This window comes from Sus scrofa, chromosome 8, assembly GCF_054392235.1.
Source record: "Sus scrofa isolate SSC_HxYL_T2T_F1_AM1 chromosome 8, Sscrofa_HxYL_maternal_Yorkshire_Landrace_v2.0, whole genome shotgun sequence".
Classification (NCBI taxonomy): Eukaryota; Metazoa; Chordata; class Mammalia; order Artiodactyla; family Suidae; genus Sus; species Sus scrofa.
The window spans coordinates 82,638,157-82,662,217 of NC_139390.1; the positions used below are offsets into that span (position 1 = coordinate 82,638,157).

Sequence of the window (24,061 nt, forward strand, 5' to 3'; positions counted from 1 at the left end):
AGGAAGGCTACACTAAGTACATATAAGCATCTCGATCTTCTAAAATACAGCAAGGAAGCTACCTCTCAACTCCTCTCAAAAGCTTTTTTTTTTTTTTTAAAGTTCTAAAAACAAAATAAAAATATTCTCACGACACTTGGCCATTACTATGTATTATGAAAGTCATAGGATGGTCTCCAGTCCTTTACTCAGTGACTATTTGCCTTTACTTCTGAACTCTTTTAGTTGTTTGGTTATTTGGCCTCTCATTTTACAAGACAGGCGTTGCTAAGAGAGGACACTCCAAAAACCAGGATACGAGAAGGAAGAGAAAGCACCCTCTCAACCACCACCATTACACAGTCCGGCAAAAACAGTTTTAGGGAAAAGGAGAAGCCTTCAGGATGTCATCAAGTTACAAAATAGCACACTCATCGATGTTTCAGATAACTTCCGTTTAAAAAAAATTCAATATATGATATTTAAGAAATTAGAAAGGGTATATATTACATTTTGTTAAATTCAAGTGCTAAGCAGATTACCTGACAACTACATATAAATGAAATACCTAAGGTACAAATTCGGTTGTAGTTTAACAAAAGAAGAAAACCCCAGACTTTAGGAATTCCCAAGTGTCAAGAAAGCAAATAGGGATGACAGGCCTAAAGGTTTGCTTTTTCCTCCCTTTGTTAGAGCTATTAAAAAGAAAAGGGCAAAAGTTGTTCAACAGCAAAAACAAAAGCTTTCTCTTGAATCTAAGTCTTAACCCAAATTATAGCTGTTTATTGCTTAAAATAACAGAGTTCAACATCATCTTTTTATAGTTTTAAAGAATTAAATACAAAAGATTAAAAGATCAGAGTTTCTCTACAGATTTTATTTTAGACATAACTGATTAATTATTACCAAGTTGAGACGGAAATTTAGCTTGATGACAAAGTAGAAAATCCAAAACAAAGAATATCTTTAGGCTTTCTAAGAACATAAAATCCTTGAGAATAAAAGCAATTTTCTTTTTTTTTTCTTTCTTTTTTTTATGGTAAGAAAGGTTGAAAGAAGAGAAGATGTGACAATGACACCATTATTCTCAAAGTAATGACTTCTAAACCTTTGTCTCTGGAACCCTGACCCTGTTCATCCAAACTGCAAACCAACATCATAAACTTCCTACCAATTGTTTCCATGTGAATATTCTGCTGTCACTTCAAACTAAACACTGGGTTAAACACAACAAATTCCCAACCTTCATCCCTCATAACCTTCAAGCCGAGCCAGCTTCCTATTTTGACTTCCCAATTCCTGCCACACAGCCTTGAAACCACTGCTCTTTCCTTTCACTGTTAAAGCAACGATCCTGGTCCAGGCTCTTACTAGTGCTTGAAGAGGTTTTTAAGTCACAATTCTCTGTTACTACTGACTTTAAAATTCTTCAATGCCAATAAGATAAAACTGGATGTTAGAGCCATCTGACTGACATGTACAATTTACTGAGATGACCCAGCTGGTCATGAGGGTGTCCTTGTCATCCCTCACAGCTCAGTGTACTTTTTTTGAAGTCACAATTCAACCTTTTGTGAGCAAGGCTCAGTAGCACCTGGCTTCCAGTTATCTTTCTGATTCTCTCTTCCTTTAAAGCACATGAAGGTCATGTCCCTGGGGCAGTCTACTTCTCTGGGTTTTTGTTTGTTTGTTTTTTGGTTTTGGGCTGTGCCCAAGGTGGAAGTTCCTAGGCCAGGGACTGAGCCACAGCTGTAACCAGAGCCACAGCAGTGACAACTCCGGATCCTTAACCTGCTGAGCCATCAGGGAACTCCTACTTGTCTACAAAACATGCACGCCCTTCTGTTCTTACACGCTGGCCATTCCCCTGACCAAGCAGGTCTCCTCTCAATTACTTCAGGCCCGTCCTGATCACTCATGGCTAGGCTGAGGCCTTCTCTCTTCCCTGGATCTTGAAAATTTCCCTGAATGGCCTGGCCCACACCACTTCTAAGTTTGTCATCTGTGTCAGTAATTTGGGACTTTGCACATTCTTCTTCAGATTACTTGTTAACAAATAACTGGTGAGTTGTACATGTCTCCTCCACAACAGAACTGAAATAAAAACATTATCACCACCAATCCCAGCAGCTATCCACTTCTCAAGTTCTTGATTTGTTATCAAGGTGTTTCCTGGGAGCTTTACACATTGTCACTACTATTCAATCAGCCTTGTAAGGCAGGTTTCCCTTTTTATTTCTTTTCTTTTCTTTTTTTTTTTTTGGTCTTTTTGCCTTTTCTAGGGCCGCACCCGCGACATATGGAGGTTCCCAGGCTAGGGGTTGAATCGGAGCTGTAGCTGCCAGCCTACACCACAGCCACAGCAACTCGGGATCCGAGCCACGTCTGTGACCTACACCACAGCTCACGGCAACACTGGATCCTTAACCCACTGAGCAAGGCCAGGGAGCGAACCCGCAACCTCATGGTTCAACCCTTTTTATTTCTAAGGAATCTGAGGCTCAGAGGGGTGAAGCAAGTTTTCTCAAAGCAGAGAAATTTTAAAAATTGGAATTTGTGCAGCCCAATATGCTAACCACTAGCAACATGGAGCTACTTAAATTCTAATTAAAATAACTTTAAATTTATTTAAATGTTAAAATAAAGATTCACTGCACTAGCAACCTTTCAAGTGACCAAGAGCCACTTGGCTAGGGGCTGCCAGGAAAAGGGCAGATACAGAGCACCTCTGTCACTGCAGAAAGTTCTACTGCGCGGCATTCCTTCAGTGCTGCTTTGGGGCCGGCAAGTGTGAATGCCGAGTGCTACCACCAATGTAGCTGAAAGCACGAGGCTTAGCTGTGTCTGGACGATAGCTATCTGCTATCATCTGCTGACTATTATGAGCAGAGAATGACAGTTATTAGAATAACTTCTCTACCTAAAAAAATAACATGTTAGATGAGGGATCCCACTAGAAGGAACATAAAGTTATCTGGAACAATGACAAAAGAGGAAGGAATTGTTATGAATTTCAAGTGTGAAATATCATGTCCAAAACAACTATTTCTGCTGTCAAACGATCAACGTATGTCTTCAGCAGCTTCTGCTGCCAATCACTTAAGGTACCTCAGGTAGGAGAGCTGGCTGGGCACACATGAGTGTACCTCAGACGATTCAGCACACTTACCTACCATGGAGAAGTACTGAGTCTGTCATGCCAAATGATATGATCTAGCATTTCAAATAAACAGTTCCTATCTCCTGTCATATCCCTCTCATGTCGATTTCTGTTTATACCAGCAAAAAAGGCAGTCAGGACACCTGGAGAAGGTGTGAAGCCATTCTGCGTTTCTGTCAGTCTCTGAGACCATAAACACTATTTATTCTTCTCCTTCGTCCCTTCCCCGAGCCAGGTGCCTGGTTCGCAGCAGAAATCCCACCAAGACTTGACAGAAGACACTGCATTTTATCCACCTGCTCATCACAAGGTATGATTTCCCCTCATTTTCCAGAGGAAAGTACAGAAGATGGGAGACTATGCATCTTGACCCAGGTCATAAAAGGATTTGGGTGTGGGAACTGGGCATGGAACCCAGGTCTTCATATTCTTATTCCAGGGGTTTTCACAAAAGACATAGTCCAACTTGTCTAAGCATCTGACCACACCACTCAACTCTGGGGCAGAGGACAACAAAGCACAAGTGAGGCAAATTAAGGGCAGAGTGGAGAGGACACAGTTTCCCCATCACCCCTGCTTCTATTTTTCACATTAGCACTACCGCTGTTCTCCAGATACAATTCAGGGCTACTCTAGGCAGTAAGGACACTTGGTTCAGATGGGCCCATCCCAGTCTTACAGGCCATGCCCACAGCTCTAATACTGACGCTGATGCTCCTAGGATCTGGGAGAATCAACTCAACCCCTGGACAGAGGAAAGGAAGAGCCTAGGGGTGCCATGCAGCTCTTCCCAGGAAGCAAGGAGCATCTTTACAGTTAGCAGATCAGGGAGACAGAGTCTCCCAAGATGAGAAGTGAAGAGCACGTACGATCACAAAAGAAGACGTAAACGTCATCCATCATCTGTAAGATGTGCACAGTCAAAGTATCTGGCTGATGAGAATGTAAGCCACGAGAGGATGGGGACTGTGTCCTTTTCATTCACTGATGTGTCTTCAGCACATAAAGTATTCAATGATTTTTACCGAAAGAAGTAAATATGAAGGTTGTTCTGAGGACTGAGGAAATGTTATGTGAAATGCCTAGTAACTAAAAGACAAATAAGTGCCTTCCCTGATTCATATCTAAATCTGAAGATCTATTGCTAAGTTTAAAAAACAGTTATAAGTAAAAGTAGCAGCAGTTACATGGCCATTATTTATCTTTGTGTAACTTCCTAGTTTTTACTCACTCTGGTAAGAACTATACAAGCACAGCTAGTTTAGGGATATACCTTCTTTCAAAATAAGTTTCCTTTTTACGAGGCACCATAAACTTTCATAGAAAATGTCTAAAATACAGAAAAACACACAGAAAACAAAATTACCCATAACCTCCCTATGCAGAGAACTGCACACAATAACATCAGATCCCCACAGAACGTAATTACCATTTTATACATTTGCTGAAATCACTTTTTCTATTATCGGAGGCTGACACCCCCCGCCCCAGATTAGATGAACTCCTTCCTTTCCCTCCAAAGGAGCTTTAGGTAGGGCTTGGAAAGTGCCAGCATACCTCATTTAGCACCACACTGTGCGGTGCTGATACATTTAAAATACATGTCTACAGCTCAGTGTGAATCTATTCCTACCCTTCAACACATGAAAACAGAATGACTGGGAGGACGGCCACCTCATGTGCTCCACTAACGAATGCTGAGGGGCTCACAGTGCTCTTGTCTCAGGGGTACTGGGCCACCTGTCTGATGACTCTGCAGAAGTTTCCTTCACTGCCACTATAATGGTTTCAGTGTACTAGAAACTGAGTACTTTGCACCCACTGTAGTATTAAAAAAAAAAAAAAAAAATAGTCTCAAGGAAGTGCATGCATCGCTATATATGGCAGCCAGAAGAGCTTCCAAGGAAATGTTAAGGAGAACAAGGAGACAGCAACAGCTCAAGGTCTATCATGACTTCAGAGGATGGGAGGAGCACGGGAAGGGGCCCACCAGTGTGCAATATGTGACCCTACCCCCAGAACTGCAATGGCCCCTCAAATCTCCAGTGCATAAAACGGAAGGAATGCTAACCACAGGACCCTACCCTGTCCTCTCCTCAAACCAAAGCTCAGGAGCCTGTTCTTAAAACGACTCCACCTCCAAGGGCAGCCACAGCACATCCCTCTCTGCGACCAATGCTCTAGTCCTTGGACGTGTTCATGTTACATGAAAATAATGTGGAACTCTGAATTCTTGGCTTATTTCTTTGACGTTATGCTAACTGCAGTCCTGAAGGGAACCTTTTGGTCAGTTCTTATTTATCAGTTACTGGGAAGAACACTGTTCCCGTCCTGAAATCTGCATCCACTGTTAATAAAAAGGTTTCAAAATATTCAGAAAAGAAGCTGTCACCATATAACTTTTTAAAGCACTGGTTACCAACACCAGTCTGCAGATCAACAGCGGACTATAAAGTATTTTTTGCTGTTACATGTGAAAGACTGGAACAGTGGAGTTGATAGCTTTTATGACAGAAAGGTAAATCTATTTTGTGTATTTCTAACAACTCAAACACTGATTATAACCGGAATTCCATTCTGTAACCACAGGTGACCCTGGAACAACATGGGTTTGAAGTGCATAGGCCCTCATATTCGTGGACTTTTCTCAACTGTAAACACCACGGCACTGCACATCCGCGGTTGGCTGAATCTGCAGATGGAGAACTGCGCACTGAGGAACCCTGGATTGGGTGACTGTCTGCAAGTTACAAGTGGATCTTCAACCGTGTGGAGGGTCGGAGCCCCTACGCCCCGCGTCATTCAAGAGTCAACTCTATGATGAAAGACGGTTAACAAAAAGAAAAAACTCCCCACTTATTTCTCTCTAGGGTGACTTTATCTTAAAGTCCACAGAGAGATCTCAGAAGGTAACAAATAAACTTACCTTATTTTCTTCAAGAAATTTCAACTTGATAGAAACATCATTGCGCATTTTATCATATTTTTCCTTATGTGCTTGGAACAGATGCTGTGATTGCTCAATCTTTGGCAGAGTGTTTGCATCACGTGGTCCAAGATTCAGTTCTTCCAAGTCAGTGCGATATGCATCGTATTCAATTCTGGAAAGAAGAGAGTAAGTGAAACAAGTTTAGGAATAAAGTGGAAATATACAACAGTAACATGTCATATATTAATATATAACAATCCTCATACATGTTTTATACTTATGCTTTTTAAATTTTTGAAAGCAAGTATTTATAAAGAGCTATTACTATAAACATGGAGTGGGAAGAGCTGCTCTTTAATCTCATTAACTATTGCGTTCCAAGTACAGTATTAATTGACAAGTAAAAATTTCCGTAATTTAAAAATCCAGTGTTGAGACTAGCAGGATCAAAGGTAGTGATCAGTCCCTCATGTGAATTGGTTGATATTGATAAGGCCAAGCAGATGAGGGTAGTAGACTTTAGAATGACATAAACTAAGTGGTAAAAGTGGTACCTTTAAGGGCCAGTACTCCTTAAAGTACAGGTCAGCAATGCACAACAGAAATATATTGCAAGCCATGTAGGCAACTTAAATTTTCTAGCAGTCACATTAAAATAATAAAAATAAACTTCACCTGTTTAACAGTATTATTTTATTTTACCCTGTACATCCAAAATATTTTCACTGTAACATATAATCAATGTAACGATTTCTTTCTTTTTGTTTTTTTAAGGGCTGCACCTGTAGCATATGTGAGTTCCCAGGCTGAGGGTCGAATTGGAGCTCAGCTACTGGCCTATGCCACAGCCACAGCAACGTGGGATCCAAGCCACCTCTGTGACCCACCCCACAGCCATAGCAGTGCTGGATTCTTACCCACTGAGTGAGGCCAGGGATCGAACCTGCATCTTCATGGATACTAGTCAGGTTCTTAACCCACTGAACTACAACAGGAACTCCTAAAACATTTTTTTTTTTTTTAATAAAACTACTTTACTTTTGGGGGGGCTACTGAGTCTCTGAAATCCATTGTGTATTTTAAGCTCTCATGTCTCAATTCAGATGAGCCCCATTTTAAGTGCTCAATAGACACCTGTGCCTCTGGCTACCATTCGGGACAGCACAACTCTAGATGGATTTCCATAGTAGTATTTATAATGTGACATGGCATCTATTACAGAACACTTACTGCCTTGTGTTCCTGAGATGCCTCCCCCAATACTTTCCCATCACCAACTGAAACAGCTACCCCACCACTGTCACTCCGTGACTCCACAGCACCTCACAATACCTCTGTCAAGAAGGTATTAAGAAGCACCTGTGTATAGTACTAGCTAGTGAATAGTGACTTAGCTATTCTGTACTCAGCTGCGAAGAAGCAAAGAGGCCTCTGATTTAGTCAAAATCAGCATCACAAAACTTATTGCCTAAAACTAAAGCTCTTCATTAAAATATCTATAGTACAATTCACATCTCCTACTCCGGAAATTAATAAACAACATAAACTATATAGTATATATGACCTGAGAAAGAACACATCAGTCCCTTGAGTTCCTGTCGTGGCTCAGTGGTTAATGAACCAGACTAGTATCCATGAGGTTGCGGGTTTGATCCCTGCCCTTGCTCAGTGGGTTAAGGATCTGGCATTGCCGTGAGCTGTGGCATAGGTCACAGATGCGGCTTGGATTCTGCATTGCTATTGCTGTGGCATAGGTGGGCAGCTGCAGCTCTGAGTCGACCCCCAGCCTGGGAACCTCCATATGCCATGGGTGTGGCCCTAAGAAGACAAAAGCCAAAAGCCAAAAAAAAAACCAACAAAAAAACACGTCAGTCCCTCGCACTGAGCCTAATTTATTCTTGACTCATACTGAATTTAATAAACTTAATCTTTTCAGGGCCAAAAGCATATCATTTGTTCATTCATTGATACACTGCTACACTAATTCATTCAACAGACATTATGTAAACACTTTCTAGTTCCAGGTTCTGTGCTGGAAACCAAAACTTTATTTGGTCATCTTCACAGCTCATCCCCAGAGGGAAAAAGCTCTTAAACAACACAACCAAGTAAGATAACGGACACTACCATAGGGGAAGGAAGATACAGTATAGAGGGAATCAAGAGGAGGAATTGCTTAATCAGGTATCTGAAAAGGCATCTCAGGAACAGAATTAAAACAATCAAATTTTAAAGGATGGGGAGTTCCCATCATGACTCAGTCGAAACGAATCTGCCTAGTATCCATGAGGACGCAGGTTCGATCCCTGGCCTCGCTCAGTGGGTTAAGGGTCCGGTGTTGCTGTGGCTGTGGTGTAGGTGGGCAGCTGCAGCTTGGATTTGACCCCTAGCCTGGGAACTTCCATATGCCGTGGGTGCAGCCCTAAAAAGAAAAGATAAACCTCACAGGAAGGCAGGACTGAGACCAAGCAGGCCACAGTAAGGGAATCAGATTTAATGCAGCAGCACAAGCGATGGAAAGCCCTGGAAGAACTCTGATCTGGAAAGTGGCATGTTCTATTTGCTCCAGTGGTGATATCAGACATGGAAATCCAAGCAAGGAAACCAATCACAAGACTGAGGGCAAAAGAGAAATGAGTCACTGAACAGGACACGGCATGAAGCTAAAGTAGAGGAGACAGTTACTAAAGATTTAGGAGGCAGGACTGACGTGGTGAGAACTAATTAAACCCCATGAGTTCTAGGGCCGAATCACATGACCACTCTACTCTGCCTTTACTGGCTCTAATGCCTTGAGCTAGTTATCTTCTTTCTGCTTCAGTTTTTCATCTCTAAATGGGAGTAATAATCTCCACAAAAAACCACATATACAAAGTACTTAGGATACCTGTTAATAATATCTTTACAGTGCTTATTTTTTCTGCCAAATTAGAAGAGGGTTGGCCAGAAGCAACATACTAAAAGTGATAAGAAATAAAGGAGAAAAAAAGTAGAACAAAATAGTAATGTGTGGCAACTTAATGTGAAGACAAATATCCTTCGATAGCCTTGGGGCACACTTAAAAAGAACAGTGATTAAGAACAAAGTTATACTGCTGACCTTACATACCTTAATTTTTATTTTTTAATTAATTTTTTAACATGGGTGTGTATTTTATTATAATGTTTTCAGATACAGATTTATTTTATTTTTAACTTTTTATTAACATATAGTTGATTTACAATGGTCTATCAATTCTGCTGTCCTCTCCCTTGACTGTGACATCCGGTTTGTAGAGGGTGTCAAAGCAAAACTTTTCCTGACTAACAGTGCTCATTACTAGCAGGAAAACAAGGACACTGAGTTTTCATCACTTCAAGGCTGCCAGTCTGAACGGGGGTCATACCAATAAAGTTAGCGATAGCTGGTTACTTTATGGCTTAGATAAAACTTCTAGAGAACAGGGTGTCCACGTCGGAAAGGAGCTGAGCACAACTGAATCCCTTGCAGGCACTGCTCTGGACAAGTGCTGAATGGGCTGTTAGAGGATTTTCCATACACGAAGCACCCGAAGGCTAGGAAAGACGTGTACAATACACAATAGGGAGCATTAAAAGGCCACCCGGACATCTGCCTAAATTGCCACGTTCTGGGCTGATCAAATAGGTGACCTTTGCCCTAAATGTCAGTAAATTCTGGTTTTGACAGAGAAGAAAATGCAGCTGAGAAACTTTTAATCTGGGATTCTTTTTGGATGTTATCCCTCACCAGGCAATATTTAATGTTACAACTGGTCAGTGCTTCAGCTACTTCATAAAGAGCACAGAAAAGTAAGTCAACCAAGCTAAGCTTAATGAATAAAATCATACACTGCAACTTCAATAAAAAAGAATAAATTATGAGGTGTGGTAATTATTGTTGTCGGTTTTAAAAGTACACACAGAGGTTGTCTAAAGGTTTCCTAATGATCAACTACATATACTTTGGCTTATAATTTTGTTCAAAAGTTTCAAGCGCATCTATATATTGGATAAAGATTTTCTATCACAGTGTACATTAAGTCAGATTCCTCATTATAAAATGTGAAAATTATTTTTTATAATTAGATGTGAAATTCTGAGATTAGTCCAACTCCTCTAGAGGCTTATTTTTCTCCTTTGCAAATCAAACATAAATTTTTTTTGTGTATGAACAGTGACATCTAATATAACTGTCTGTCTTTAATATGGACTAATATTTTAAAAGCATGTTAGAAATAAAGGCTGACGAGAAAGATACTACATGCTTCAATGAAATATATTTCTATAAATATATTTATATTAAATATAAAATATACTACACTAACATATATTTTAGTGGCTAAAATATATTTCAGTGTAGGTAGACAATAACAAGTCAAGAGACAGAAATTAGATTCACGTAGTCCTTCACTGGGAAGCGGCAGTGACTTTAGATGTCACTGTTCATACACAAAAAAATTTATGTTTGATTTGCGAAGGAGAAAAGAATTTTCATCTTCAAACCCACAAATATTAGGAGTTCCCATTGTGGCTCAGCAGGTTAAGAACTGGACATAGTGTTTGTGAGGATGAAGGTTTGATTCCTGGCCTCAATCAGTGGGTTAAGGATTCAGCGTTGCCACGAACTGCGGTGTAGGTCACAGATGCAGCTCAGATCCCACATTGCTGTGGCTGTGGTGTAGGTCAGACCCCTGGCCTGGGAACTTCCATATGTCACAAGTGTGGATGTGAAAAGAAAAAAAAAAAAAAGAAAGAAAGAAAGAAAAGGAAAGGGAAAAAAACCCCCACAAACATTAGAGGAGAAAATAAGAATGTGTAAAATGATTAAAGGGATAAAAGGAATAAGTATTTGTTATAAACAAATTAGAACACCATGAATAAGAAACAGAGATTTGGAAAAGAATCAAAGTTTACAGAAACAAAAAATATACGTAATAAATCCTTTGAAAAATACAGGGAATGCCCAGGGAAGGTTTTAAACAGAGGCTGGAGAACCAATTAATGGCAGTGTTACTGAAGGATATCTTATTGAGAGATTTCTTCAATGTCATTGAGAGAAGTCATATTAATAGATTCCTTCTGTTTCTTTTTGTCCACCTTCTGATTTTAATACTATGTTAGTAAATACTTCAAACAATAAAAAAAGTAAAAAACCAAGTACAAAACCTAAATAAGGCACACAGATCCATTTCTGTCCTTTTGCCCACCACCAGACAATCCCAGGTATTTGTCCTAATTTTCTTTCCTAAGACATTAAGAATCTGATATATTAATACTAAATGGAAAATTACAAACACAGCACAGGATAAGAGCATCTCATTCTGTGCAAAGATCAACTTAAACAAAGGGAAAAGATAGCCTACGGACTGGGGGAAAATATTTGCAAATAATGCAACCAATAAGGGCTTAATTTCCAAAATATACAAATACCTCATATAACTCAATATCAAAAATACCAAAAATTGGTCAAAAAGTGGGAGAAGACCTAAATAGACATTTCTCCAAAGAAGAATACAGATGGCCAATAAGCACGTGAAAAGATGCTCAACATTGCTAATTATTAGAGAAATGCAAATCAAAACTATAATGAGGTATCACCTCACACCAGTCAAAATGGCCATCATTAAAAAATCTACAAATAATAAATGTTGGAGAGGGTGTGGAGAAAAGGGAGCCCTCTTACACTGTTGGTGGGAATGTAAATTGGTGCAGCCACTATGGAGGACAGTATGGGGAGGTTCCTTAAAAAACTAAAAACAGAGCTACTATATGATCCAGCAATTCCACTCCTCGGCATCTATATGGAAAAGATGAAAACTAATTTGAAAAGATATAGGTACCCCAATGTCATGACAGCACTATTTATAAGACATGGAAGCAACCTAAGTGTCCATCAACAGATGAATGGATAAAGAAGATGTGGTATGTATACACACACACACACACACACACACACAGAGGAATATCACTCAAAGATAAAAAATGACACGTTACCATTTGCAGCAACACAGATGGACCTAGAGGCTATTACACTAAGTGAAATAAGTCAGAAAGAGAAAGACAAATATTATATGATATCATTTATTTGTGGAATCCAAAAAATAATACAAATGAACTTATTTACAAAATAGAAAGACTCACAGATATAGAAAACAAACTTATGATAACCAAAGGGGAAAGGGGGAGAAGGGATAAATTGGGAGTGTGGGATTAAGAGCTACACACCACTATCTATAAGGTAGATAAGCAACAAGGTCCTACTGCATAGCACAGGGAACTATAGTCAATATCCTGTAATATCTGTAATGGAGAAAATTTGGAAAAGAATATATATACACCAACTTGTACACCTGAAACTAATACAACACTGCAAATCAGCTAACGTTCAACAGAAAAAAAGAAAATTTCAGGAGAATAGAGAGGGTGTCTGTAAAAAGGCAAAGCTATATAGAGAACATGGTACAGAGAAGGTGGTAATAATTTCTTAATGCTTGAATAGGACTTATTGGTTTACAAAGTACAAAAATGTTTTGAGCAACTACCACCGATAAATTTTAAGAAAATTTCTCAAAAAGTTAATTTTCCAAGTGGCATAAAACCTAAGAATATATATACTTAAGAACAAGCAATCAATTGCAAAAAGACTAGATGAGTGTAGAGTTTTCAGAGGCATTTCTCACATTCATTAAACTAGCACGAGAGGCCAAAAAGTAAACTTTACTTTCCAAAAGGTAAAGTTTGTACTATCTTCAACTACGCTATAAAAACTTAAACAGAAAATAAGGAAATCAAGTGTTTGGAGGAAGAAAAACTCAAAGTGGACAGGAATGGTGGAGGGGGGGGCTGGGCCTGGAATCAAAGTTGAAAAATGCTCTCATAGGTCTGCAACTTTTTAGACATTTCTAAGTAACTCTTAATATGTATTTTGGCATTCCTGCTGTGGCTAAGTGGGTTAAGGCCCCAGCGTCTCTGTGAGGATGCAGGTTCGATCTCAGGCCTAGCTCAGTGGGTTAAGGATCAGGCGTTGCCTCCAGCTGCACAGTTGAAGTCGCAGGTGCAGCTGGGATGTGGTGTTGCTGTGGTGTAGGCTACAGCTGCAGCTCCAATTCAACTTTTGGCCTGGGAACTTCTATATGCTGCAGGTAGAGCTGTGAAAATGGAAAAAAAAAATTAAAAAAGAAAAAAAAAAGCATTCTATTTACCTAACAGGATGGTTATGAGATGAAGAAATCGTGTGTATTGTGTGTGTGTGCGTATAAAAATGTATGAAAACACTGCATTATAAACTCTGAAAATACAAGGCAAATAATTTATGTAAAGGTAAAATTTAAAAGAGTTTGAAGTCTTGGAGTTCCCGTCGTGACGCAGTGGTTAACGAATCCAACTAGGAACCATGAGGCTGCAGGTTCAATCCCTGGCCTTGCTCAGTGGGTTAAGGATCCAGCATTGCCGTAGGCTGTGGTGTAGCTTGCAGACGCGGCTCAGATCCCGCGTTGCTGTGGCTCTGGCGTAGGCCGGTGGCTATGGCTCCGACTGGACCCCTAGCCTGGGAACCTCCATATGCCGCGGGAGCGGCCCAAGAAATGGCAAACACACACACACACACACACACACACACACAAAGAGTTTGAAGTCTGGTTATAATCTAAGATCCAAGATAAAATGGAAGCAGAAAAGAGCTTGTATATTCAAGAGAAATTCAAATTATGAGTCTGGCTCTTGCAGAAGCTGCACAATTACTAACAGGGAAGCAGTGGTATAGGATGAAAGGGTAGGCTTAGGCCAGATGAGAGAGGCTGTCTGGCATCTACCTGGTGGAACACTATCCTTGTCCAAGGAAGCTGGAGCTGGGAGCTCCTCCACCTCCTTTTTCTCTAGCAGGCAGGTGTGGGGCATACGACCAAGGCTCCACAGGTACTCTCAAGGCGAGGAAGCAAAGTACCAGGAGCCTTTTGGAAATAATAATAATAAATTATATATATTAATAATATTAATATTAATAATATTATTATTTTTGCTTTTTAGGGCAGGACCCATGCCATATGGAAGTTCCCAAGCTAGGGGTCAAATCAGAGCTACAGCTGCTGGCCTACACCATAGCCACAGCAATGAAGAATCTGAACCGCACTGGCAACCTACACCACAGCTCACAGCAACGCTGGATTAACCCACTGAGCGAGGCCAAGGATCGAACTTGCGTCCTTATGGATGCTAGTCAGATTCATTTCCACTGAGCCACGATGGGAATCCTGTAAGTTATTATTTATGGGAGGTGTAGCAGAGGTTCCTGGGATTAGGAACCTAGTTAGATTCTTCTAAGGTATAACTTTGTCTTTAGTTCTTGTCTGTTTCTAGAATCTGTTCTCTTGCCTTTCTGTTAGCTCTGTGGGCTACCCTATAACTTCTAATACTTTCTTTTGCTGCTTATATTGGCCAGAGTTGGTTTCTCTTATTTGCAACCAAAAACTATGCCTAAAGGATTATGTACTATCTGTTACACAGACAATATAGTGAAAATTTATACCTACCTGGCACTTTCATACTGTTTCACAGTCATTAATGTATCTTCAATTGTTTTATTCACCAAAGTGTTCACACTGGCAATGAAAAAATTAATGGCTCCTAGAAGAGTCTCTCCATTTTTAGCCAGAAGCTTCTGAGTGTCTGCATTATAGCCAAATTCTTCCTAAAACAAAAAAGTCACCTTAATTTGTCTGGTTATAAATTAGTAAATGTGTCTAAAGAAAATCTCAAACATTATCACTATTGGAAAAATATTTGATTTAGATATCTAGCTACAGAAGTTTTTTCTTTCAATGTTTAAATAAATAGGAATCTAAATCACAACTAGCTATACAATTACAGAAAAAGTCTAGTAAACCAAAACTGTCATCAGCTCAGATGCATAGCTAAAATAAAATAATTTTTAAAAGTTAAACTACTTTGTACTAGAAAGAATAGTTTCATTTCTACGTTTTGTTTCTATTATCTGTAAGCACAGCTGCTAAGAAGAAAAATATAGCAGATTATTAATCAAAGAAACTAACTTTCACAACCAAATTAGGTAATAATTGGCTAAAACTTTCAGACATAAAATAGATTGTAATTTTTGTGTTTTGACTGAATGTCCTCCAAGTATAAATATTAACAATATACATTTCTTTGTAAACTTAGTGACCAGCTGACTTCCAAGCTCAGGTCTATCTAGACAAGCAGCTGAGGAAGGATCACTCAACACCAGTTTTAGTTCGTTCTCTCTGAATAAACTGAGTCTTGACTTAGCAAACATTACATAAGACTCTTTAACATGTGGGTGGCAAGAACTAACTCAATTTTTAGCAGATAAAGCTTTCAGCAGAGAGAGTCTGATTAATTAACAAATTATAGGTTACACATGTAACTAAATAAAAAATCTGATCTCATCTTATTGCAAGATATATCATTTGAGAGTTCTGAGATTGTTATAAAATACTTTTTAATTTCAGCTGAAAAAATAATGTAGTATTATGTTAACTAGAATCTTAGAAGATTCAAATTTAATGTTAGTGCTACAGCCATAATTAAATTTCTACGTGGCAGAATTTTCAATAATTAATAGCAAGAAAGTAAAATTATCTTTATTAGGCTAAAGGCATTTTCCACTTAAGAGCAGTCTGTGTAACTCAATCTTCAAAACTGTACAGATCTTGATTTGAAAAAATATTGGAAGATAAGGATTATATAAAAGGACTGTCAATCAGTAGTATGTAAAAACTAAAATGAAAGGCTAAAGAATTTTGGCACCAATTTTATAACCTAACTTCCATTACTGAAGACTACATAAATGTTACTGGAAATAGAATATAGGAGAAAACATTTTTTACAAATCTTAAAAAGAGTTCACACAACATATTACAACTGTTCTTATTGTCTTTGGTGTTAAAAGAGGTAAAAAGCAAATTTTAAAAAAAATCACCAAATAAGAGGAAGAAAGATAAAAAAAAAAATCCCTTTTCTACTCATTTTGGTATATATCACAGCATCATATGCCTGTGACATCACTCACTGCTGTAAGTTCTCAATATTCACAATTTCACATTATTAACTTTGAAAATACAAGTCCTAATTTAGTCACAGGGAGATCTACATAACCTAGAAAGCTGTGCTTTTACTAACAACAAACAAAAAAACTAGAATATAGTAAGATGAAATCACAGCAGATTGAAATGTTATAGAGCAGAATTAGGAATCCTATAATTACAGATGAGAAAACAGGCCAAAATTCAAAGCAGACAAGAGTAAATGGTCACTGTTCTCATGAACGTCAATCTCACCTATAATTCTGTGAATCAAATGTGTATAAAACTTAAGATTTTGTTGTATAATCTGAAAACTGACTAGAAGAAAAAAGCTTTTTTATAGTAAGATACAAGAGATTCAGCACAATTAAGATACAAAACAATTAAGACACTATAAAGAAATGAATATACATATGCATATGTATTATAAATACATAAATAATAATACGGGTTTTGACAATAAACATAAAACATCACTCTTAAACTTCATTTAGTTCATAAATTATTTCAATATTCTCAGCTGGATAGAGATAGTTTACACATTATTACAACAGTCAATATAAATCAAAAATAGTTCTAATCTGCCACTGAAGAGGAAAGGCCAACATAATTCCTTGATCTAAATATTTGCTGGCTTTGGAGTTCCCTTCACAGGTCAGTGGTTAACAAACCCGATTAGGATCCATGAGATGCAGGTTTGATCCCTGACCTCACTCAGTGGGTTAAGATCTAGCGTTGCGGTGAGCTGTGGTGTAGGCCGGCAACTACAGCTCTGATTTGCCTCCTAGCCTGGGAACTTCCATATGCTGTGGGCGTGGCCCTATAAAGCAAAAAAAAAAAAAAAATCTTGCTTTATATATAGACGAAGTTTCGGAACATTTGAAATTCTTTTTCTCTTTAGCAGCTCTTACACTATTTACAACATTTACCAGATGTAAATGACCACCATTTCCCATTCAATTTATATATCAGGACCAAATAATAGAAGGATCCATTTGGACCTAAAACATAGAGTTTTAGTAGTATAAATTATCATCTAATTACAACAAATGAATTATTTTACAATAATACAGAGCAGTAAAAAAAAAAAAAAAAACCTAGAATCACAAGTACTAATTGATAATTGACAGCAATATGGATTGTGAAAACTTCCCTCATCTCAATGTAGATGTAACCTCTCAACTGAGAAAAATACAATTTAATGAGATGCTGTGGTAGAGCGGAACTAGGAGTTAGAAGGTGTGTAATAAAAGGATAAAAATCAAGTTTGGGAATTCATATCTTGATTCCGCCACTGAGTGGATCTGTGTCTTTCATAAATAACTCAAATTCTTTGGGGCTCAATTTCCTTACTCATAAATTAAAGATAATTATTCCCTTACAAGTTGACAGAAGTGCCATGAGGTAACCCCTTTAAAGTTTCTGGCAGATGATGGGCATTCACTAAAAGATCATATCCTATCCCCCTCAGGAGATTTGAATTTTTTTAACTGCTGGATATTGGTTGTTTCTCTAGAAAATAAAGAAACTGGACTAATCTTTAAATTCTTCCTCAATCCCTAAATGTCACAATTTCAACGACAGCTGCATAATCATCATAATTTATTCAGTGCCTCTATGTGCCAGGTCCTGTATCATGAGTCTTCCATGAATCTTAGTTAATACGGCATAAAGCGGAAAAAAGCAGACCCCAGCTCTTCACTGCTGTACTCTATAAACTTTTCCTCAAAAAGAACCGACAGGCAAAGAAGGGTGTTATTCTGCTGGCAGTGTGACTGATCCCGATTACCAAGGAGAGTGGGGCCCGCTATGGCGCAGAGGAGGTAAGGAAGAGTGCGTCTGGAATGCTGGTGACCCCTTAGTCCTGCCACGGGTGCCCTGAGGTTAATGTGAGTGGAAAACTCCAACAACTATTACAGGAAGGACTACTAGTGGCCTGGACCTTTCAGGAATGATGGTCCAGCTCATTCCATCAGGCAAAGAACCACCACAGGCTAAGGTGCTACCTGAGAGTGAATGCAATACAGAATAGGTTATGGAAGAAGCTATAGCCATGTGACCTTTGTAGAAATGAGGACTGTAAGTATTTCTCTGTCACTTTGTTATGAGCATATGTGTGTGTGTGTGTCCGTGTGTGTGTGTGTGTGTCCGTGTGTGTAGAAAGCAGATACCTTTGTTTTCTTCCCTCTCTTATCCCCTTATCACATGACGTAAACTCTATTAACTTTACATCATAATATTTAACTATTGTTAACATCATAGTATTTAAGTTTCGGAAAATCAAAGGAAAAAGTGAACCTCACCCAAGAACTTTGCATCCTCTTCTAGGGAAAGGGTTAGCGTGTCTTTAATAATCGTACACAGGAGAGTTATATAGCATGTTAGGTGGAAGTAAGATTTTATTGTTTTGATTTGGAGATTAAGTGTGGTTTAAAGAATGTGCATAAGTGTTGCTAAGTTGATAAAGGGTGGACTGTGATGGTTAATTTTTTTCTAAATAAACCTTATTGGACTTAAGAAAGTTGTGTTAGTTTCAGATGTACAGCAAAGTAATCAGCTATATACATATCCACTCTTTTTCGGATTCTTTTCCCATATAGGTTATTACACAGTACTAAGTGGATTTCCCTGTACTATACAGTAGGTCCTTGTTACCTATTTTATATATACAACTGTGAATATGTCAATCCCAACTCCCTAACTTGTCCCTTCTTCTTTTTTTGGGGTGTGCCTGCAGCATGGAAGTTCCCAGGCCATGATGGAGCCCATGCCACAGCAGTGACCCAAGCTGCTGAAGTGACAAGGCCAGATCCTTAGCCTGCTATGTCACAAGAGAACTCCTGTGACGGTTACTTTTGTGTGCCAACTTGATCAGACTGGTGTCCAACTGTTTGGTCAAACATCAGTCTAGATGTTGCTGTGAAGGTACAGATTTTGTTGATGTGATCGACATTCATAATGATAAACACTGCAGATGTGATTTAAAGCTGAATTTAAGGAGATTATCCTCTATAATGTGGGTGGGCCTCGCATAATCAGTTGAAGGCCTTAAGAGTAAAAGATTGAGGTTTCCTAGAGAAAAAGGAATTCTCTCTTAACATAGAATTCAAGGTTTCTTTCTAACACAGAAACCCTGTCCAAGTTTTCAGCTTGCTGGTCTATCTAACAGATTTGAGACCTGTCAACCATTACAATAGTGTGAGCCAGTCCCTTAAAGTAAATCTCGTGGTATGTGTGTGTATTATGCACATATCTCTTATTGATTCTATTTCTCTGAAAAACCTGACTAATACAAAAATGTGGGAGTTCCCCTTGTGGAACAACAGAAATGAATCCAAATAGTATCCATGAGGATGCAGGTTCGATCCCTGGTCTTGCTCAGTGGGTCGGGGATCCAGCGTTGTCATGAGCTATGGTGTAGGTGCAAACTCAGCTCAGATCCAGTGTTGCTGTGGCTGTGGTGTAGGCTGGCAGCTGTAGCTCCGACATGACTCCTAGCCTGGGAACTTCCATATGCTGTGGGTTCGGCCTCAAAAACAAAAAAAAAAAAACAAACAAAACAACAACAAAAAAACAAAAATGTCTGTCCTGTAAATACTGATTGCAGTTTTCAAATTCATCTCCAATATGTTCTAGTTTATTATTATTTCTACATTTATAAATACCAGTTAGAATGTTCAATCCAATGAAATTTTTCCTACATTATTTCCTTCAAATCACTTTTGTAAACATATTTACTTTCAGCGTTTATTCACTAACAAACTATCATAATACATTTTGGTGCATACAAACCATAAAAGAAGAATACATCACATCTTTTTAGTAAAATAGGATGGTACAGATTCTTGTCAAGAAATGTTACATGATGGAGTCATTCCTGTTGAACAACTAACTAGATGAAATAACTGTACAGTTATGTGTCAACTTGGCTGGGCCATGGTGTCCAGATACTTGGTCAAACATGGCTGTGAATGTTTCTGTGAAGGTGTTTTTGGATGAGACTTATATTTAAATTGCTGCCCTGTCAGTCAGGCAGACTGCCCTCCACAGTGTGAGTGGCTTTCATGCAATCTGTTGAAGACCTTAACAGAACATAGACTGACCTCCCCTGGGCAAGAAAGGATTCTCCTCAGTGGATCAAGGATCCGGTGTTGTCTTGAGCTGTGGTGTAGGTCGCAGATGTGGCTGGGATCTTGCATGGCTGTGGCTGTGGCATAGGCCAGCAGCTGTGGCTCCAATTAGACCCCTAGCCTGGGAACCTCCATATGCCATGGGTGCAGTGGCCCTAAAAAGACAAAAAAAAAAAAAAGACTACAGAAATAGTTTTTTTCAGATTTCTTTCTGGCAGCACGAAGTATTTACCTCACTACGCTATCATTCTAGGCAATGCTGTCATTCTTTTGTTTATCATCTTAGTCATTCATAACATGGTAGGAAAAAACTGATGAGTAATAACGAAATAATTCCTAAGATGATGAAACAGTAAAGTGTTTTAAGATATAAGAAAATAAGATAATTAAGATCCCATACTGTGTCTCTGACTTGCAATGGACCCCTATGGCAGTTGCAAGATAAAAAATTTTATTCTATTGAAAAATTAAGTAAATTTTCTCAATGGAAGACTTCTAAGAAAAAAATAATTGTCAAGAAATCTCAATCTTTACAAAGCTAGAAATGCTCAAATAGGAAACTCAAAAATTATTTATTTATTTATTTTTTTTTTTGTCTTTTTGCCATTTTTTGGGCCGCTGCCGCGGCATATGGAGGTTCCCAGGCTAGGGGTCTAATCGGAGCTATAGCTGCCAGCCTACGCCAGAGCCACAGCAACACCAAATCCGAGCCGCGTCTGCGACCAACGCCACAGCTCACGGCAACGCCGGATCGTTAACCCACTGAGCTAGGCCAGGGATCGAACCCGCAACCTCATGGTTCCTAGTTGGATTCGTTAACCACTGCGCCACGACGGGAACTCCAGGAAACTCAAAAATTAAACTGGGTACAATGGACTTGAATACTGAGGATTAACCTCTCAGTTCCATTTATTTAAAAAAAAAAAAAAAAAAGGACTTCACATCTGGAAAAGAAAGATAATAAAAGTACTACTGGCTGACACAGCCTTAGATCAGCTAGTACCCTTACAAACCACTTAAGAATTGTATGTGGTATGTAGTAAGCCCTCAATCTATGTTAACCATTATAATGAACAGGGCCTAACACTTCCCCAGACCCTCCACTACTCTAGCTACCTCTTTTCATACTGTGGGGATTTTTCTCTGGGTCACAGACCCTCAAAAAAGATAGCAAGAGATCATGGAGAAAGAGAAAGGCCTGGATATATCTTAATATATTCCAGTTCTATCTTTTATTTGTTTTGTGATCATATAAAAACTTCCTAACCTCTCTTGGCCTCACTTTCCTCATGTATAAAATAGGGATAACATTTCTTGCAGTGTTGTCAGATATATTACAGGATATAATAGCTATAAAGCACCCAGGCCATTACACTGAAATTGTGGATACTAAATAACTGCAGCTGTTGTGATAATTCAGCTTCCTATTACTAGTTTCATTCTTCTCTTTCTCTAACGACTCAGTTAAAATCTCAACATTTTCCACTATCATGATGTATATTGTCATTGCTAGCCGAACTTTGTCCAAGATTTAGATATCATCAAATGATTTAATGCTCTAAATTATCTAACTCTCTTTAAGTTAGAAGTCTGCAGACAAGGAATTTCTGCACCTTTTGGCTCCAGGTGAGAAAAAAAAAAAGACACAAGAGGAGTCATATAAGAGATCATAAGAAACTATCAGAAAAACTTCACTGAATACTTATATAGGTATATACAGAAAACATTTCATTCTAAAATTCATAACTTATATTAATAATTTTAGTAAAAGTGTATCACAAAGCCAGTCATGCAAATTACTATTTGTTCAGGACACTTTAAGAGACAGGTAAGAGATGGCCAGTAGGCCTGAACTGACTTTCTACCCATGCCCAGCTCCATACAGAGCTCAGATTCTTTCTAGGCTCGGGCAGGCTGAAGGCTCTTTTTCCTTCCCTCTAACCAAGTTCCCTTCCCCCAAAACCCCCAGCTGACAACTTGAATACTACATGGAAAAAAGTCAGTTGGGCCTTGTAGAAATTACACAAAATATCTTAAAAGAAGACCTCAAGATTCCAATTTTGCTAAGAGTTCAGCAAATCAGAAACATAACAAATTACCTCTTCACTCCTATTGCCATTTTCATCCTTCTCACCCCCCAATAATTATTTCAAATAATCTTACATGGAGTTCTAGTGACTTCAAACTCAGATCAGCAAATGCATCTCCAAGTTGCCTTTGGGTATGCACCATCTGGAAAAGCTGGGTTGACAATGTCTGAGCCAGTTTTAGAATATTTTCATATTTTTTCTTGTTATCTCTTAATATATCAATCTGAGCTTCAAGCTCAAGGTCCACAGTTCTTGATCCACGGCCCAGCTTCTCAGAGATAATCTGTCGAGTGCACTAAAAGTGGAAAGATGCACTTTGTTTAGGAAGAAAAGAAAAAGAACAAAAGAAAAAAACCCAGTAATATAGCAATCCAAATTAAATATGCTGAAACATAAGGCACACACTGTTTTGGTTTCAAACGAGCTAGTCTAACAAACTGAAAATTGGCAGATTCCTTAGAAGTTCATCAGGACACAGAAGGTAAATTTACCAGACATGTTTAATAACAATCACTAATCAGAGGAAGTTTTAAAACTTATCTAGCTAATTTATATACTGCCAGAGGAGCTCTCTCACATAATCATATTTCAAGCTTGGTGCACTTGGGTAGATTATTTAAAATAACTGAGATACTTGGCATTGATTTGAGAATAATATTGGACTATTTTTTTTTCTTCTTAGGGCTGTACCTGTGGCATATGGGAGTTCCTAGGCTAGGCACTGAGTTGGAGTTGCAGCTGCCGGCCTACACCACAGCCACAGCAACATGGGATCTGCGCCGTGTCTGTGACCTACACCACAGCTCACAGCAATGCTGGATCCTTAACCTACTGAGCAAGGTCAGGGATCGAACCCACATCTTCATGGATACTAGCTGGGTTCTTAACCTGTTGAGCCACAAGAGGAACTCCATGTTGGATTATTAATGTAAGAATAATAGAAATACCAAAATTCTACTCTCCTACTGGTTTCAAATACTTTTTTTTTTCCTTCTATCTCCCCACCAAATAGTTGTGAATGTGTGTGTGTGAGTAGTTAGAATGAAGAGACAAAAGGAAGGAGAAGAGGGGGTAGGGAGGGAGGAAAGAGGGACAGAGAAAGAGGAGAAATTAAGAGATTCCTAAAATCTTCTACTTTTATCCAGATAAAATAGTATTAAATTATGTTACCTTATTCTGTCCCAGAAATAATGACATAGGAACTTACAATTTTTAAAAGTATCTAATTTCAGAGCACGTGGAAATAAGTTTTGTTAGAAATAAAAATTATAAGCAAATTCACTATTCAGCAATATATTTTAAGAGTAATCAAGAGTGTAGGGCATTAATATACTCACCATTTCAAGATAACAAAACTACTCTAAAAAGTAGCAAATAAGCAGTACAATTTTTAAAATTTGCAAATTTGTTCATCATATCTTTCAAAATTTCTGTTACAAAATTAATATCTGCTATAAGATTAAAATAATGAATGAAATAAAAGGTGAATTTCCTTTAATCCGACTAGGTAATAGAAAACTATTGGAGTGCCCATCGTGGTGCAATGGAAACAAATCAGACTAGAAACCATGAGGTTGCAGATTTGATCCCTGGCCTCGTTCAGTGGGTTAAGCATCTGGCATTGCCATAGGCTGTGGTGTATGTCGCAGACTCAACTCAGATCTGGCATTGCTGTGGCTGTGGTGTAGGCTGGCAGCTGTAGCTCCAATTCAACC

At 38.6% G+C, this 24,061-nt stretch overlaps 1 protein-coding gene and 1 long non-coding RNA gene across 22 annotated transcripts in view; both read right to left on the reverse strand.

The window, feature by feature from the left end:
• Positions 1-24,061, reverse strand: part of ARFIP1 (ADP ribosylation factor interacting protein 1) — a 101,658-nt gene that overhangs the window by 20,734 nt on the left and 56,863 nt on the right. For 16 of the 21 annotated variants that reach the window (XM_021100360.2, XM_021100370.2, XM_021100361.2 and 13 more), the window contains 3 exon segments: positions 22,420-22,641; positions 14,597-14,754; positions 6,066-6,240 (listed from right to left, as the gene is read on the reverse strand). In XM_021100360.2, coding sequence (XP_020956019.1) covers positions 6,066-6,240; positions 14,597-14,754; positions 22,420-22,641 — 555 coding nt within the window. 21 annotated transcript variants of the gene reach the window in all.
• LOC146400904 (uncharacterized) lies at positions 12,136-14,018 on the reverse strand. The gene is made up of 2 exons (XR_014812799.1): positions 13,880-14,018; positions 12,136-13,216 (listed from the first exon to the last, which is right to left on the reverse strand). It is a non-coding gene; the product is annotated as an uncharacterized LOC146400904 (long non-coding RNA).